Source organism: Haliotis cracherodii, unplaced genomic scaffold (assembly GCF_022045235.1).
Source record: "Haliotis cracherodii isolate W230 unplaced genomic scaffold, xgHalCrac1.p SCAF_1, whole genome shotgun sequence".
NCBI classification, from domain to species: Eukaryota; Metazoa; Mollusca; class Gastropoda; order Lepetellida; family Haliotidae; genus Haliotis; species Haliotis cracherodii.
The window spans coordinates 2143321-2161314 of NW_027266264.1; the positions used below are offsets into that span (position 1 = coordinate 2143321).

The window sequence follows — 17994 nt, forward strand, 5'->3', positions numbered from 1 at the left end:
TCCATACATAACTACACTATACACATTGCACAGTCGGTATACAGGCATGGAGAGGGTAGATTGGCATTGCATGGTGACGGGAGAACTGAGGACCGTCTTGGGTGGCGAGTGAGTGGCGAGTGACCGATATTGTCCACTGAATCAGCCACCACTAAAAAGGACATAAGCACTGCTCAATTGTCTCCTCGACACAATATTCCAACCATCTACAAAACCCTGGGTTAACGAATGATAATGTGGATTACATATTGAATACTATTCCTTATATGCAAGGTTAATTTACTGTGTGTGAAATTGTAAAGGACAGCATACATAAACGTACGATTATGTGATCTACAGTTGAATATATTCGCCCAAAGGGATATTAGTAGTTCAGTGTACTATCACATTGTCCATGATTATATTTTTACACTTTGCAGAAACTGAATGCCGCGACCAACTACAGAAAATGCAGGATATACCAGGCTGCGCGAACCAAACGAGCCACGACAGGTGTGAAAGCGTTCCAGCTCGCTTGGGGGCGTAACTTTAAACAAAGGCGATATGTTGCTGGTCTGCCAAAGGGAACAATAGGAGCATTGCTGGCATGCTAGTTAAAGACGTGGAATAGAGTGAGCTTCTTCCGACTTTTTCGTCTGGTGGATCGATCAAGTGATTTGTTTTTGTCACATCATTCGGGCCACTACATCACCCACAAATGCATGGCATGTACTTTAAGAAGAAGTGCTTGTCAAACTGACTTCTGAACATCCGACGGAAAGTCGAGCGAGTTACGGTTGGCTTCATGTCGACAGAGCGAAGTTGTTCGACTTCTCAAGTTAATGTTTCAAGGAGCAGACCAATAATCAGAGGTTGTTCTTTCCACACAGCTACGTCCATTTACTATGAGGCCTTCTAATGGACTATGGACGATTTGGCTTTGGTTCCATCGGGAATGTCGAGTAACCTCTTAAATTTCCGTTAGCATGCATGAGAGTAATGTAACCCCAAGCGTTAATTAATTACTTAATGTAAATACCTCTGGGTCTAATTATTGAAACAGATACGATGTGTGACGACCTAATTGATGGCTTATCGGATGAAATGCTGTACGTTCTAATCATACTGTAACGCCGTCTTAAAAGGTTGACTTACTCTTGAAACCAAGGATTTGGGTTGTAAAAAGTCGAAATTAACTCATTTGTCAAAAATTGGTTGCAAATTTAACGATGCATGCCAAATGTAGTACCAGAATAAACCCCGTGGTGGTTCTTCCAAGTTGTTAACATTCAGATAACAACGCAAATTGAATTGCAAATATAATTTGCAGCAATTATTCTTAGATTTCTCCTCAGCACCCTTTGACATAAGCATTTGAAATTTAATTTCGTCTCTTTATCATTCTCTTCATCTCTTTGTTGTCATTATATGTAAGCATGGCCATCGAACATTAGGGTAAAAATGAGAAACTGCTCCTTTTGGTCTTCAACGTGTCAAGTGAGTTCAGTCTTCAGGTTCTACCGGGAGACGTTGTGCAGAGGCGAGACGGTAACTGGTAGACTCATTGGGAGATATATACACATACGTTATGTTTACAGGCCTATGATAAATATATATATGTAGATTTCATGACTATGTTTTCTGACAAAACCATATCTCATCGCTTGTTTTAAGCAGAGGAAAACGTTCATAGATGTCATAATAACGCAGGCTCCACGCCAATGTTTTCAATGCCAGTGTTAACGGAAATAAATACATAAAACACGGTATATTCATCGGGGTCGCTGAAGTGTATTATATATACAATAATATACAGCATGTGTCGATAACATTGGCACTCGCAAACCCTAAAACCTATACAGTGCCGGGACCAGTTTGTTTACTGTGATATGCGATAGTAATCAGCTTTTAATTATGTCTATTATTCACTATTTATGTTTCGTTTGTGTCTATTACATGTATTTAAACCTTTATGAGTTCTTTACTATTGGTTCTTACGATGCCAGTGCAGTGTTTTAATGATAGTCTACTCCATGCAAAACAATGTAATGTAACGCCAAATGCCATGACGCATAGGCTACCTTTGGATATCAGCATGTTCATATATGTTTGAATACACATCATTTCATAACACAAGATGGCTAATGATATCTTCTCAAAGAATGACATATTACATGTTCACCACAATGCATTGTTAGAAACACACCTTTTCCATATCATGCTAAAATTTCAGAAAAGTAATACTTATAACAGCTACTACAAACATATCTTCTTATTAAAGTAGGATTTCATTTATGACAACAGATGGCATTTGTTGGCAGATGGTCAGTTAGTCTCTTGTAGCCGATGAGACGTCGCATGTGCACACGAGGAAGGCTATATGAATAATAACGATTCTTCATAAAATACAATGTACACTGAAAAGAATAGTTCCCATTCGTATTGCTAAGAAAACAATTCAATATTCGAATGAGAAACTAAATAAATCAGGCATATTTAAATACTTTCGTCATGCATTGCTCCAGCTGGTGAAAACTTATTACTTGTGTAGGGATGCCCCCTGATCGTAGCTCAGGGGGAGATTGTCCACTGATTATGCTGTGCTCTGTCTACCATTTGTAATATGACTCATTCCCTTTAAACATGTATAACGTGATAAGGAAAGCCTTATCAATGCTTTAAGTAACAGATGGGGATTTCTACATGTAGATGAGCTGATAATGGCGCCAGTCCATTACAATGTCAGCTAGTGCTGCCCGGCACTGAACCTATTCCCGTCTTGTGTTCTGCTCACTGCATCGTCGTTATAGGCGTTAAACGTCGCCTTTACGACATTCCGCTATACGTGATATTTCCGTACCCCGACGGAACATCGTCTGCTGCCTTTTGAAGTTCATCTTCATCCGGGAAGTTAGCACGTGCTTCGGGTTGACGTTAATGTGATACACTTTAACAGTCTGTTTGCCGCCAGTTTACATCAATTTCACATCAATTGACCTTAAAGTTTTAAGCAGGTGACGGATAACAATCTACAAATCTAACAATGATAAAAGTCTCACCAGTTACATGACAACCTTGATTTTTCCTTGTAAGCTGAGGAGGTATTCCGTTCTTTCGTGCTATATGAATAAACGTATTTGATTGTTGATGCCTGAAAGGTAGCATGTAGCAATCGCAGCGTTTGTTACTGTCATCAAACATAACTATCGTCTAACAACACGTCCGTCCTCTGTCCTGGTTCCAAGCGCGTGCACGCAGTCAACTGCCTTCACAGCTCACTCCCATATGCACTATGAGCCTGTATCAGATCACATTGATACGCTATCTGTGATGACCCATTTCACCCTTCATCGTTAGACTCTGTTCTTCATTACTATCACATAACAAATTCCATACTGAGAGAATGTGGCATTTTTATAAGGGTTAATTATAGGTGCAACAGCTTAATAGCTCTCATTTAGATGTCATATTTAGGACCAGGGGGAGTAATTTTAGCTTTTGTGTTAAAACTGAAGTCAGATACGGTGAATGAATTTTCTCTGGGGCGCCAAAAAGACATTATGTTTATACAGCAGAAACATAAAGCTCTAGCGTTCGGATTAAGATGCATATACAGTTTATCTTGTGTCTTGAGAAGCTTTGCAAGGCTTCCACGGTTGTGTTGAATGCGTGTCAGCTCAGTGTGTATGCTATTTTTTAGAAGATGTCTTCGCACTATTGACAACACTTCACACAATGTGCTCTGGCTGTGTGCTGTGGACCGCTTGGTCTTGGCATAACATGCTGCCAAGTTGGACGCTACAAGAAGCAATTATTACACGGTTGCAAAGTACTGCTTTAATTCGGGTCCGCTCCTGACACTGCTATTGATTCCAACACGCCTGCTGGTGGATGCAATTACAACTTTTCGGGTATCAGTAAATTAGCACTATGTTTAGTCAATATACCTACTATTCGCCGTCACTAAAACATTGATTACATTTAACGGAAAACTTTCATGTTCTGAAATAATTAGACGAAAAGTGTTTAATTATTCACATTTTTTTAGTGGCACTTGTTAGTCAATTCAGAACGTACGTTTTCAACTAATATATTCATCGTATAAAAATGAAGAAAACTGTTCGGAAATAACAAAATAGAAATATCGTCAACTGATACTTCCATTATCCATTGTGATGACACTAGGTCAGAGATATGGAAATTATAAATCTTATCAACTAAAGCTTGTGGTGGTATTTTAAGTCTCAAATCCATGATTGATCATAATAATGCAGGAGGTAGACATGGAACCAATAACTTTAGACAGGTTGCAGTATGCCACTATAACTTCTTTGCTTTCTGGAATCGGGATTCTTTGCAATATTGTTTTGTGCACTCTCGTTGACCCGTAAATCCTTACTCCTGAACACGGCTTTCAACATGACGAATCGCATATCACCATACTCATTTAGCAATGAAACTCCATACAAAGTGTACATCAGCTCTCTACAGCGTCTGGTAGTTCCTCCACGACTCAAGATGACGGCAACCTGCGAGCGCACTTCGATGAAAGTGAATGTGGCAGTATCGAGCCATATCAGCAGGTGAATCTCAACAGACTACTAAAATACCGATGCATGGGGTAGAACCCTTCTCCATATCTCCGAGAACCACTCGCTGAATCTTTAATTGTCTTTATCAGCGGCAGTGGCGTTCAGCCACGTCGGCGAACTATTAAAACTAGAAAGTTGTCAAGACAAATACGGAAGAACTCCTAATCTTGAATTTCCGCCATTCCATGCGTAATGGTCCCACTGCTCGTCCATTCTTCAAGTTTATTTGGCAGTGTTCCGAGTTTGCTGATTATGTAGGACCAAACCTCTCTGCCGAAACCACATCACTTGGGTTTCCATTGTTGTACTTTGAGGCCTCCGTTTAACACACAATAACAGCAGACATTATTGCCTCCCACACAAACATAAATATCCCAATCTGTGAATTCAGCAAGAGACTGCATTACACCTCACATATTCTCTGTTGACAGACACAATCATCATCTTGGATTAAGAATGAGTATCACTGCAAAGAGCGTCACAAACACAATGTCTCGCCATGAAGCACACCTCCTTCCTGCACCTGAGCCCTTGGGCGTGTCATCATTCATATCTGTAACACAAACATATACGTGCAAAATGGTTCTTTATAATCACAATGCACATATTGTTTCGTTAATTTAACAGGTTTTGTGTTCTTACATTTTATGCGGTGAGTAAAGGTTAATAAATGTTGAATTAATAAATTTGTTCAAAACATGGATGCATAATAACGTTCCCATGATAGATATGACAGAATGACATCAAATCCTGTTCTTCACAATAACAAATGTTACACAAGAAGAAATGATTTTCTCTTAAATCATTTTATTTGAAATATTAATATCTATATAGTACTTTCAATGCCAAATGTGACATAAGAAGAAAAGATTTTCTCTAAAATTATTTATTGAATTCAGTTTAGAATTACAAAACACAAATTTCGTTCTTAGATGATGAAGTGTTAGGCATCTTCGATACAAGGCTCCTAAGTGGACATATTATCATGTTTTGACAAAGGTGTTGTCAGTCAATATAAAAGCGCGTTTCGGAGTTTGAATTACATTTTACAGAATTACACCTTTTAGGCCGAGCTAAAAAATGATTATATTTACAAAAAAGAAACTTACCTCTTTTCTCGTTGTTCGTTTGAGCTACAATAAATAACAAAAGTGTAAATTAAGATGCTGTCATACTTTTGCAAGGGAATGGAAATTGTATCAAAGAGTATGGTTGAAGCCAAACGTCATTGAAGTTGAATAGAAAGTGAACTAAGATATCAATATCTATTATAGCATGTACTACAGACATAATAGCGGATTGATCAGGTAAAGCTCTATTTGATAAACATCATACATGAGCTTATAATAATCCCCATACTACATACAGCATCGTCTACTACAACATCGTCTACTACGTACGGACATGTGCATATTGCTATTCTAAAGAGCATAGTTTGCTGAAATGATACTGATGGTAGCACATAAAATATCTAAACTGATATTTTAGATACTGAAGCAGTATTTACGACGATATGAATCTCCTGGACAAAGAGAAAATAGCTTAATCGAGGAAACAAAGTACAGGGAGATTGGGAGAGATAAGGATCAGGCTTGCTTTCTTCCTTATCCACATTTTGGGATGGCAGTACAATTGCGTATTAATCGATCATGTCGTAAAACAGGTTTCAGTGTTAAGGTACATGTAACGTTTAGATTTTGCACAGCATGCATTTTATGCGTGAAAACAGTAGACCTCACAGGAAAATAGAAACTGCAGACATGTGCTTGCTTCAATTCCAGAGTAACTGATTCCGACTACACACTAGCCTTGCTTTACCATTCGTGAAAGGCACATAACAACCAACTCAGTGTACCAATAACACGATCTGACTTTACTTAGGATTAATTACATACGTAAATTCTTTACATACTAATTGCCATAGACTGATGGTCACATCTGAAATAGAGTCGATACCTCTTGGGAGTATTCATCAAGTCGGAATAGATGATATGCTCGCGACGACAATAGGTCGATAGGACAATAGGTATGGCACAGGCCTTCTTAGATATAGTGCAAACAATTCCTAGTCATGAGAATCAGCTGTGATCCACGGTAATACAGTGAGTGAGTGAGTGAATAAGGTTTAACGCCACTTTTTACAGTATTTCAGTTATATCACGGCAGCTTAATGTGGGAGGAAAGCCCGAAGTGATGCAGGTTTCAGACGTTTGCCACTTCGGTGAAACCCACGAGCGCGAGTGTGGTGCAGATAACCCTGAAACATAATCGGGGCGAACCGGGATTCGAACCTACAATCACAGGTTTCTGGCGTGCCCAAAGGACGCAACTCTGCACAGCGAATTGCGGTGTCTGAGACGACTTGGCTACCCGTGCCCCCTCGGTAATACAGTTCATGGATGATATATGAAGAAACCGACTGACAACATGAATACACGTTGTACTACAGGTTATTTGTTTAATACAATCTTTGTGAAGGGTACATATAGAACAGATAAGACCATAACATTTAAGATCCTGAAGTCCGATGCGTCTGTCAGTGGTACGTACATTGAACGTGTCGTATGTGAGAACAATATACATCCATTCAGCAAACCCAGATGGAATCTGACGGTTACGTTTTTCAGAAAGCCACGTGCCGTCACGCACCGGTACCAAGTCTGTAACTAAAACGTCTGTATGTTCAACAGCGTATAATGTACAAGTAATGTATTTCTTGGCACCTTCGTCTGTTGACCCGTCATTATGCTTTGTTGGTTAACTCGAAAATAGGAATCTCGCTTTGTCAAGCAGCGGTGTTCTCAACTTTCTTAAACAAAACATGTCCTTACTTGATTCTCCGTCATAATATTGGTAATGTGAAATTGCCACTTGGGGTCAAATTGAGCCAAAAGTGATCATAACAACATCATATGTACTAATTGGAACGCTTTATTTCCTGGAGAAGGGTAGAATCAATACACCACGCAACTTGCACGTAACAGGTTCTTGATTACCATTTCGTATTGCGAAGACCGATTCCTTACAACTGCCTCTGCAGGCAGCAGTCTTCAGAAACAGACTATAGAGTCGAATATCGTACAGATTGGAGATTTTATATCTTGCGAAAGTTGTCTGCTTATCGAGTGAATTCGATCGCAATTGCTTCTTTGTGTCCAATCAATACCCTCTATCAACTGGTCCGTAAGGTTACTTTAATTAAGACAAATTCTGGCTCTTGTTAGAAGTTTCAGTCTGAAATTCACCTCTGAGTTAGATTGTAAGCAGCCCTGAAAGCTCAGTTCTAATCAATAGACTCTGCCTGTCCCGGTGCCAGCAAAGGTGCTCCCAATCATTTACGACTAATTTTGATCGGAATTTTTGCTTTTACCATCTTCGACATTCACAGCTTTGTGCCCATCAACTGTCAATGCTTGTAATTACATTAGAAGACCTCAAAGGTTCTTGTCAAACATCTCCAAATACCATGACACATACCAGGGGCAATCGCTACAATGACCATGAAAGTGCAAAGAGAATTCGTCAAAACATCATCAGCCCGTTATATTCATGACCATTACTTCTCTTGTAATGCTGCTGTTATAATTTCAAATCAATGACTTATATCAGATGCAACTTGTGAGGTACATTTACTTCCAGTTCAAAGTTTAAACTTACGTAGGAAATATAAAACGTCAAAGCCAGAGAATAACCGGTCACATTTATCCGTGATTATCTGTGGAAATTAGTCCTTAGTTCGAAGGAAGCATACTTTGACATATTATTGATGCTGATATCGTAAACGATACATGACGGTTAGGCTCTGCGTTAAGGCTTCTCTTCAGTGAGAACATCTTTCTTTAATTCGACACATCTGTTTACCCAGCCAACGCATGTCTACTGAACACAGTAACTCTGTATCCATATCACTAAGCGTCATTTGTTGTGAAGCTATTTTATCTATATTCTTCCTCGTTACCACAAATTAATTGTTTAATCACACACGCGTTACACAACACAGTCAACCTCTAATTAAGAACGCCTTAACATTATAAGTAATCAACTTCGACGAACATATTCTACTGACAAGGTAAACGAGAAATCTGGTGTATCGGCGCGATTGCGACCATTCAAGTGGTTGCTGCTCTGAGCGCCATGACATCCGTCGAGAGGAAAACTGGCTTAACAGTCCATGTATTACTTTTTCTGTGGAGCTGCTTGTTGATCAATTTTGTAAAGGTCCACATTGGTGTGCTCTCATGCTAATATATGAATGATTTCATAGTCCATAATGCATTTCCGCTCATGACGGTGCCTCATCAAGACACAGAGGCAATAGTGGCCTTGTTCTCAGTTTATCAAGGGACACGGGGAATTTCGTCGCTAGAATACACCGTATATTTTGACATTTTGACCTTTTTCACTAACGTCACAAGATTGATTTTCTTTTTCTATTTTGCATTAATAAGGTTTTCACAGTCTTCCTCTAGGGGGCACTTGTATTTTAAAGAAAATATCCATACAAGAAAAGCATGACATTTGAAACTGCAGTCGGTTTAATCGTAGTTGTGTGCACTGAATCCCACAGAGGCGATTGTGACGGGCTTCTCCGCTGTCGCCCTCCCATCTTGTATCTAGCCTGATGAGTTTTAATGACGCAACATGATCAGTGCCGACGGAGGCATCAAAATGAGATTCAAATTGTACATTTCGAAACGTCGGGATCCAATATATATTGAATTTCTATTTGTATTCATTACGAAGAAAACACTTTATTCTATTTCTGGAATATCTAAATAAATCTATTAACTAAAGTAAATACACGGGACGGGATGGAGCTTGACACGTTTCCAAAATAACCAAACTTTAATCAGCTGATGCCATGCTAAGCTGAAAATTGGTTTTGTAAAACGGATATTAATTGCATTATGTGTAGCAAATTAAGGACATTTCTCTTTGTATTGTCCTTCTACAAACAACAGAAGATGTTTTTGGGCGAAGTTTGGGTTTGATAATGGTCTCCCCACGAGTGTCATTAACCGGCTCTGGAACAATAGATCCCCCAGGATACTTAGGGGTGGTTAAGAAGCCAACGTGTCGGAAAATCGATCCAAATGTTGACATCATTTGATAAAAAGTTCCAACCCAAAAGTATAGACAGTCTGGCGAATTCACCCTAGCTCTACGTTTGGCCAGACGGTCGGAGTTTCGACATTTCTAGCGACGAAGCTGCTGCATCGAATCTAAGACTAGTAGGGCGGAAATTGCAATAGAATAATGGGTATTCAATAGGAAGCTTAAAGTTTCGTAACTCGCAAAATGGATACTGAGTACAAACTGGCAGTGAAAGCATTCCATGTTTGGCTCTAATCATTTTTTATTGTTTCAGTCTCGTGGCATTTGCCCTAGAGCCATATACATTTATTGTTTATTCACAAAAAAGGTTTTATTCCATCTGTTTAATAACAAACGTGAAGCAAAACGTGAAGCAATATTGATGACTAGTTTTTATGTTGCAATACGCGTGTGCATGAGAATTGTTTGGACACAATGCTGTGGCAAAATATGTATCTGTAGGCATATACAACCATAACCAATTGAACCAACTTTGATAAACATATGTTCATAAAGCGAGTACAAAGTAGATGCGTTTCCAACAAGAAAAAACGGTCAAACGTATCAAAGCCATTGAAAATATATATTACGACATGCCAGTTCAGGTATCATAAACACACTTTCTGCTATTTAAGATTTTTACCAGGTTAGTATGTGCTTCGTTCTTCGTTCTTTCGACCAAATTCAATGATTACTAGTATATAAATTCACTTTGTAACTACACAAACTAGACATTTGACACGGCAAAAGTGGCAACTGAAGTGTGTATATGGTTTACAACTGAACTGATAATATGGACGCACCAAGGTCCAAGGAATTATATCTAATATACTGTTTCTTCATCAGATAGGCTGTCGTAAAGGCCAGCATAACCAAAGAATATATATGATATATTGCTTTGCTGTGTCTGCAAATATGATTGATTACTTTTTTGTCCGTTTAATATACCTGTGTAAGGATAACTAAATAAAAAATGAAGCAATTCCCACTCTTTGATTTAGTATTGTCGTATGGACCTTTCTCCTTGGGAACAAATTTCTTCTTCTCGCAAACGTTATCAAGAAGAAAGAACCACACAGACTCGCTAGGACGTAAGTCTAGACTATATTAGTCCAACTATCACCTTCATTTATCTTACTGAACTAGACGTATTATTCTTGAGAATTCCACAGAAGTCAATATTGGCTTATGAGACAAGGCGGTATTGGTATCAGTTTAGAGTCTGCATTGTCTCGGCCGCAGCTTGATGTTCATGTTCCTACTTACGCCATATGTGGTTTCCGTTTGATGGAACATTCTTTTGTTCAAGTTTAATTAGTTTGTACACTGTTTTGAACTCTCTGATGGAAGAAAGCCAGATACATCATGAGTACACGTGCTTCTGTATCCGAAATGGTGTGACGTGACGTCTGACACTTCTCAATGTTTTACCTGTAAACATACATTTCCCTACATATATCAAATTGCTATTTCTCTTTCCCCATGGTCAGCCATTCCCCCTCCCCCCTCCCACATGTCTCTGTCGCTGTGCCACTATCTCGTTCTCAGTATCTACCCCCTCCCCTCCTCTGCCTGTCCCCAGTCTCGCCTCTCCCTGTACAGGTTAAGGATCAATTACTAATGTATGCTACATTAGCAAGTTTCAACTTTGCTTCACCAACGGTTGCAAGTTGCAATATACGTCCAACACATTAATAATACATGCCAACACATATACAGTTCTTGAAGGTACATTTCCATAACAAATCTCTCAATCTAGGTCGGAAGATACAAAATAGATATCACATCAGACACACCGAGGGTTAATGTCATCTGCCTTATCCTATTAAGTAATGGCATTATCCGTGTACCCCCTTCAGCTGTGGATGGACAGGAATCGGAGGAGGATGGGTACATATGAAGAAGCCGGAAGGGGAATACACCTACCTGAGGTCTCCTGTCTTGTGACACTAACCAACACAATGACTTCCATTAAGGGATCCAGTGGTATGACGCTCACGCAAGCTCGGATCACCTCGAATAGTGACATGGATTTCTGACCTGGAGGCTATCACGTGCCTAGAAGTGCCAACCACTTCTAGGATTTGACAAATGTTTAAAGTTTACTTCACAGTTCTTAGAAAATGAAACCAATACACCTTGATATCTTGTTTTATCTTGCAATTTTAATGTTTAACCTCCTAAACTAATAGTTGAATTGCTAAACTTAGGAAAACTGTACATCTGGCTACTGTCTTTAGAATAAGGTGTTCTACTGGTGTGATAACATGTATTTCGAGTTTAAGACACAAATTACATACATAATCAGGTCCATGAGATATCACTACTGCCAAACGTACCACACCAGTCAAGGCCGTGGTTAACTTTTTTTTGACAGTGGGGTAAATATTTGTACAAGTATCACTTGTCCCCAACTCTATAAAATATCCAAAAATAAAAAATCCAAAATTAGAAAATCCCCCCCCCCCCCCCCCCCCCCCCCCCACTGGCGCTGCCAGTGCACAGAGAACATATTCAATTGCTGATACCAACACTTGTCACATACATAATTTATCACAACTATTTGTGAATATTCAGACACATGAAGCGAGAGTATCCCCTTTATCACAAATAATAGGATTATTCTTAGGTTTGGGGGTACTAAGCAACTGTACATGGGAAATGTTTTTCGTATCCATATGATCGATAATGTGCTCCATTTGTCGAGGAATACCTGACACCAGGAACCCCATCAACAACCATGCATTAACGCTAATTCTTGTATGGAGAACAATACTCAACAGTAGAACGTTACTTATTCCAGAACAATCATAACAGGTTTGTGACCTGAGTCATACAAACACCGAGGGATTGATCTCGCTGCGGATAATAGCTACTGGCAACTTGATTAATGAAGCTACTTGTACCTTTAGAGAACTCACCATGATAAAACAAAGTCTAACAGCCATTTCTCTCACGGCCAGGAAGACTTTAACAAGCCTACCTCTTGTCTAGAGAATTTGTCAAAGCACTAAACGAACATGAATCAAAAAGCAAATTGCCCCTGAAGACATAAATGAATTGGCATGTGAAGGATCCGAGTGAGGATCGCTAGATGCATGGTAATCTGTGACACACGATGACTACAATGTGTCACACGATGACCACAATGTTTCACACGATGACTACAATGTGTCAAACGATAACTACAATGTGTCACATGATGACTACAATGTGTCACACGATAACTACAATGTGTCACACGATAACTACAGTGTGTCACACGATAACTACAATGTGTCACACGATGACTACAATGTGTCACACGATAACTACAGTGTGTCACACGACGACCACAATGTGTCACACGATGACTACAATGTGTCACACGATAACTACAATGTGTCACACGATGACTACAATGTGTCACACGATAACTACAATGTGTCACACGACGACCACAATGTGTCACACGATGACTACAATGTGTCACACGATGACTACAACGTGTCACACGATAACTACAATGTGTCACACGATGACTACAATGTGTCACACGATAACTACAATGTGTCACACGACGACCACAATGTGTCACACGATGACTACAATGTGTCACACAATGACTACACGATGTCAAACGATGACTACAGTATGTCACACGGTGACTACAATGTGTCACACGATGACTGCAATATGTCATACGATGACTACAATGAGTCTCAGCAAATGATTGAGTCGAGGAAATTAATCAACAATACTTTTTCCTTAATCCATCCTTACGCCTTCTACCATGTTATTGGTATAGATCAGGATCAAATATCATCATGTTCACATATGTTGGCAGCATGTTAACCATTATGCATACGTAACAATAATAAATGTCATGACATAAGGAAAGAGCTCGCTTTTGAGTAATTGAGTAAATTAACGTTTTACAATTTAGCAGCATGTGACCTAAACGACTCTCAACGACAAGTAATGGTGTGAACTTGATATGACTCACGTCTGTTTGCATATATAACATTTATCGTAACTCATAGTTCTTATTCGTCTTGGAGCTTGCTCCACCAGCAGTAACGCTTAGTGTATGCAAACATTACATTACTAATTTTACAAATCTTTTACCAATAGCTGTACTGACATTTCTACAATACGTCGCTTGTTCTGTACCCATCTCCCAGCAGTCACGTTTAGTGTATGCATATAATGCATTAACAACTTCTTTTATCGTTACACAGCTGGACATTATAGGTTGTTGACTTGCTCTAGCCATCTACCATCACTTACGCTTAGTGTATGCATACAATGCATTTACAACTTCTTTTATCGCTAGACAGAGTTATTATAGGTTGCGGGTTTGCTGTACCAATCTGCCAGAACTAATGCTGAGGTTCCTCTAACGAGCTGCAGCCACGAGAACTTCTCACTCACGCTTCGCAAGCTGCGTCCGTCCACTCATTGGGAAGGGCAGATTTGTCACACTCATCTTCCTAATCAAACACACGACGCCATCATCAACGACGTCGTTGTACATCACAACGTGGGCAAATACATCGTCCTATTTGTATCTGAGGCGACGGTGTGTGATATTTACCTACGCAATATATTATCTAGGGTTGTCAGGGGTAGTCAATTGAGACGAGGGCAATATAGACTCCATAGCACAAAGCTGCATTCGTATTCCTATTGGATGAAGATGGTTTTGAAAGACGCAGCAACCTCATGTCGAGAGCTACATTGAGATCCGTGTTGGCGAATGTAAATATTAAGCTTTTAGTAGAAGAAAATGAGACATTTTATTTCATGTGAAACAAAATCGCATGAACGGTGTCATTAACATGGTTGATTGTTTGATGTGGTTAGAAGTGAAAATGATTATATTTTTTTTCAAGATGCGTCTATTTGATCGTCAAACAACAAAGTATTGTGGCGCCAGTTTGAATGATAGTAATGCAATGGGCGATTTCTTAAAATTAAAGACTGAATCTTTGGTGCCAGAACTTAATGGGCCCAATGCCGTCAAAAATAAAACAAACATTCCAAGTAATACCCATCGTCAGTAAACAGAGGGAAAAGCCATATAAATCTGAAACGCTATCATTTTACTCGAGTGATTTCCCTATCCGTTACACATCATAACTCCCCATTACTACATCATACGATCTGAAACGTCTTGAAATAGAATTTGGCTTTGGCAATAACGTGTGCTTAGATAGTCAGAAAGAGCAACACTTCAAGGTATTCTCCTATCACATTTTCTCACATTTCCGAAAGGGCGAATATATCGGACTGTTATGTCTGCCTTTGTAAGGATCTGATGTCCAAATTATTGCCTTTCTTATATGCTCGATGTAACACTCACGTTAAAAGGCTTAATAGCCTGCATTCAAATGGCCAACTATGGACATAGCAATCACACTGCAAAGCAAAGTCATTAATCTGAACCATTTAGCAAGTATAAATCAAATAGACAATGAATGTCTTGTATGAAAAATAGAAGCCACAGATAGGATTGCACTTGATCCATCACGCCATAAAACCATCATGTACGTTTCTACTAGACAAGACAACATAATTCCGGTGTTTTACACTTAAATTAAACAATATAATATTAAAATTACAAAGAGTGAAATAAAGCTTTAGAATTTGGACTCCGATGAACCATGCCCCCCGAAACACCGCCTTCTGCATTACCATATTACAAAATACACTACTGGTCAAAACAAACCTCCCCTCTATCGGGATCCGTTGAAATTGCGACAGCTTCGCAATCAAAACGAAACATGAACGCGGCCCTATATGAAATATATACTGAGATATCTTGATAATAATACGTATACACTCAGACGTGATACATACAATCTTTGAATACACCAACGTTAAAAGTCAATGTATTATACAGTCGGGGAATAAAGCGATGTAAATATCATCGTGTTACACAATCCGGGAATATAACAGTTATAACGCTTATGTGTTACACAGTCGGGGAATATACCGATATTAAAGGCAACGTGCTATACACTCAGTAAAAATAACAAGTATTATCGCAATGTGTTACACAGTCGGGGAATGCACCGATATTAAAGGCAATGTGTCATTCAGTCAGTAAATAAACCGATTATAACGTCAATGTCTTACACAGTCGGGCAATATACCTACGTTAACGGTTATGCGCTACACAATCAGGGAATATACCTGTGTTCACGGCTATGCGCTACACAGTCAGGGAATATATCCGTGTTAACAGTAGTGTGTTACACAATCAGAGAATATACCTGTGTTCACAGCTATGTGCTACACTGTCAGGGAATATATCCGTGTTAACAGTAATGTGTTACACAGTCAGGGAATATACCCGTGTTAACTGCAATGTGCTACACTGTCAGGGAATATATCCGTGTTAACAGTAGTGTGTTACACAATCAGGGAATATACCTGTGTTCACAGCTATGTGCTACACTGTCAGGGAATATATCCGTGTTAACAGTAATGTGTTATACAATCAGGAAATATACATGTGTTCACAGCTATGTGCTACACTGTCAGGGAATATATCCGTGTTAACAGTAATGTGTTACACAATCAGGGAGTATACCTGTGTTCACAGCTATGTGCTACACTGTCAGGGAATATATCCGTGTTAACAGTAATGTGTTACACAATCAGGGAATATTCCTGTGTTCACAGCTATGTGCTACACTGTCAGGGAATATATCCGTGTTAACAGTAATGTGTTACACAGTCAGAAATATACCTGAGTTCACAGCTATGTGCTACACTGTCAGGGAATATATCCGTGTTAACAGTAATGTGTTACACAGTCAGGGAATATACCCGTGTTAACTGCAATGTGTTACACAGTCAAGAAATATATCCGTGTTAACTGTAATGTGTTACACAGTCAGGGAATATACCCCTGTTCACAGCTATGTGCTACACAGTCAGGGAATATACCCGTGTTTACTGTTATGTGCTACACAGTCAGGGAATATACCTGTGTTCACGGCTATGTGCTACCAAGTCAGGGAATATACCTGTGTTCACGGCTATGTGCTACATAATCAGATAATATACCCGTGTTCACGGTAATGTGTTACAAAGTCAGGGAATATACCCGTGTTCACGGTTATGTGCTACACTGTCAGGGAATATACACGTGTTAACGGTTATGTGCTACAAAGTCAGGGAATATACCCGTGTTCACGGTAATGTGTTACAAAGTCAGGGAATATACACGTGTTAACGGTTGTGTGCTACAAAGTCAGGGAATATACCCGTGTTTATGGTTATGTGCCACAAAGTCAGGGAATATACCCGTGTTAACGGTTATGTGCTACAAAGTCAGGGAATATACCCGTGTTCACAGCTATGTGTTACACAGTCGGGCAATATACCCGTGTTCACGGCAATGTGTTACACAGTCAGGGAATATACCCGTGTTCACGGCTGTATGCTACACAGTTAAGGAATATACCCGTGTTCACAGCTATGTGTTACAAAGTCAGGGAATATACCCGTGTTAACGGTAATGTGTTACAGTCAGGGAATATACCCGTGTTCACGGCTATATGCTACACAGTTAAGGAATATACCAATGTGTCACGGGGCCATTATCGCATGTTGACTTCAATGTTACATAGTCGGCGAGTAATATAATGTTATACAGTTGGGGAAAATACCAGTCATAGCAGTCAACGAGGGTTGCCTTTAGGCCTCTCACTAGAGGAACAGTATGAGCTACACAGTCAGGGAATATACCCGTGTTCACCGTAATGTGTTACAAAGTCAGGGAATATACCCGTGTTAACGGTTATGTGCTACACAGTCAGGGAATATACCCGTGTTCACGGTAATGTGTTACAAAGTCAGGGATTATACCCGTGTTAACGGTAATCTGCTACACAGTCAGGGAATATACCCGTGCACGTGTTCACGTCTATGTGTTACACAGTCGGGGAATATACCCGTGCACGTGTTCACGTCTATGTGTTACACAGTCGGGGAATATACCCGTGTTCACGGCTATATGCTACACAGTTAAGGAATATACCCGTGTTCACGGCAATGTGTTACACAGTCAGGGAATATACCCGTGTTCACGGCACTGTGTTACACGGTCAGGGAATATACCCGTTTTTACGGCTATATGCTACACAGTCAGGGAATATACCCGTGTTCACGGCTATATGCTACACAGTCAGGGAATATACCCGTGTTCATGGCTATGTGTTACACAGTAAGGGAATATACCCGTGTTCACGGCAATGTGTTACACAGTCAGGGAATATACCCGTGTTCACGGCTATGTGTTACACAGTCAGGGAATATACCCGTGTTCACGGCTATG

General features: G+C 39.6%; 1 protein-coding gene across 4 annotated transcripts in view; it reads right to left on the bottom strand.

The window, feature by feature from the left end:
* Positions 1-3790: 3790 nt before the first annotated feature.
* The window catches only part of LOC139471318 (zwei Ig domain protein zig-8-like), a 122868-nt gene continuing 108664 nt past the window's right edge, over positions 3791-17994 (bottom strand). For all 4 annotated transcript variants that reach the window (XM_071253629.1, XM_071253647.1, XM_071253637.1 and 1 more), the window contains 2 exons: positions 5681-5704; positions 3791-5124 (listed from right to left, as the gene is read on the bottom strand). In XM_071253629.1, coding sequence (XP_071109730.1) covers positions 5012-5124; positions 5681-5704 — 137 coding nt within the window. In that variant the 3' untranslated portion in view covers positions 3791-5011. The remainder of the gene's footprint in view (positions 5125-5680; positions 5705-17994) is intronic.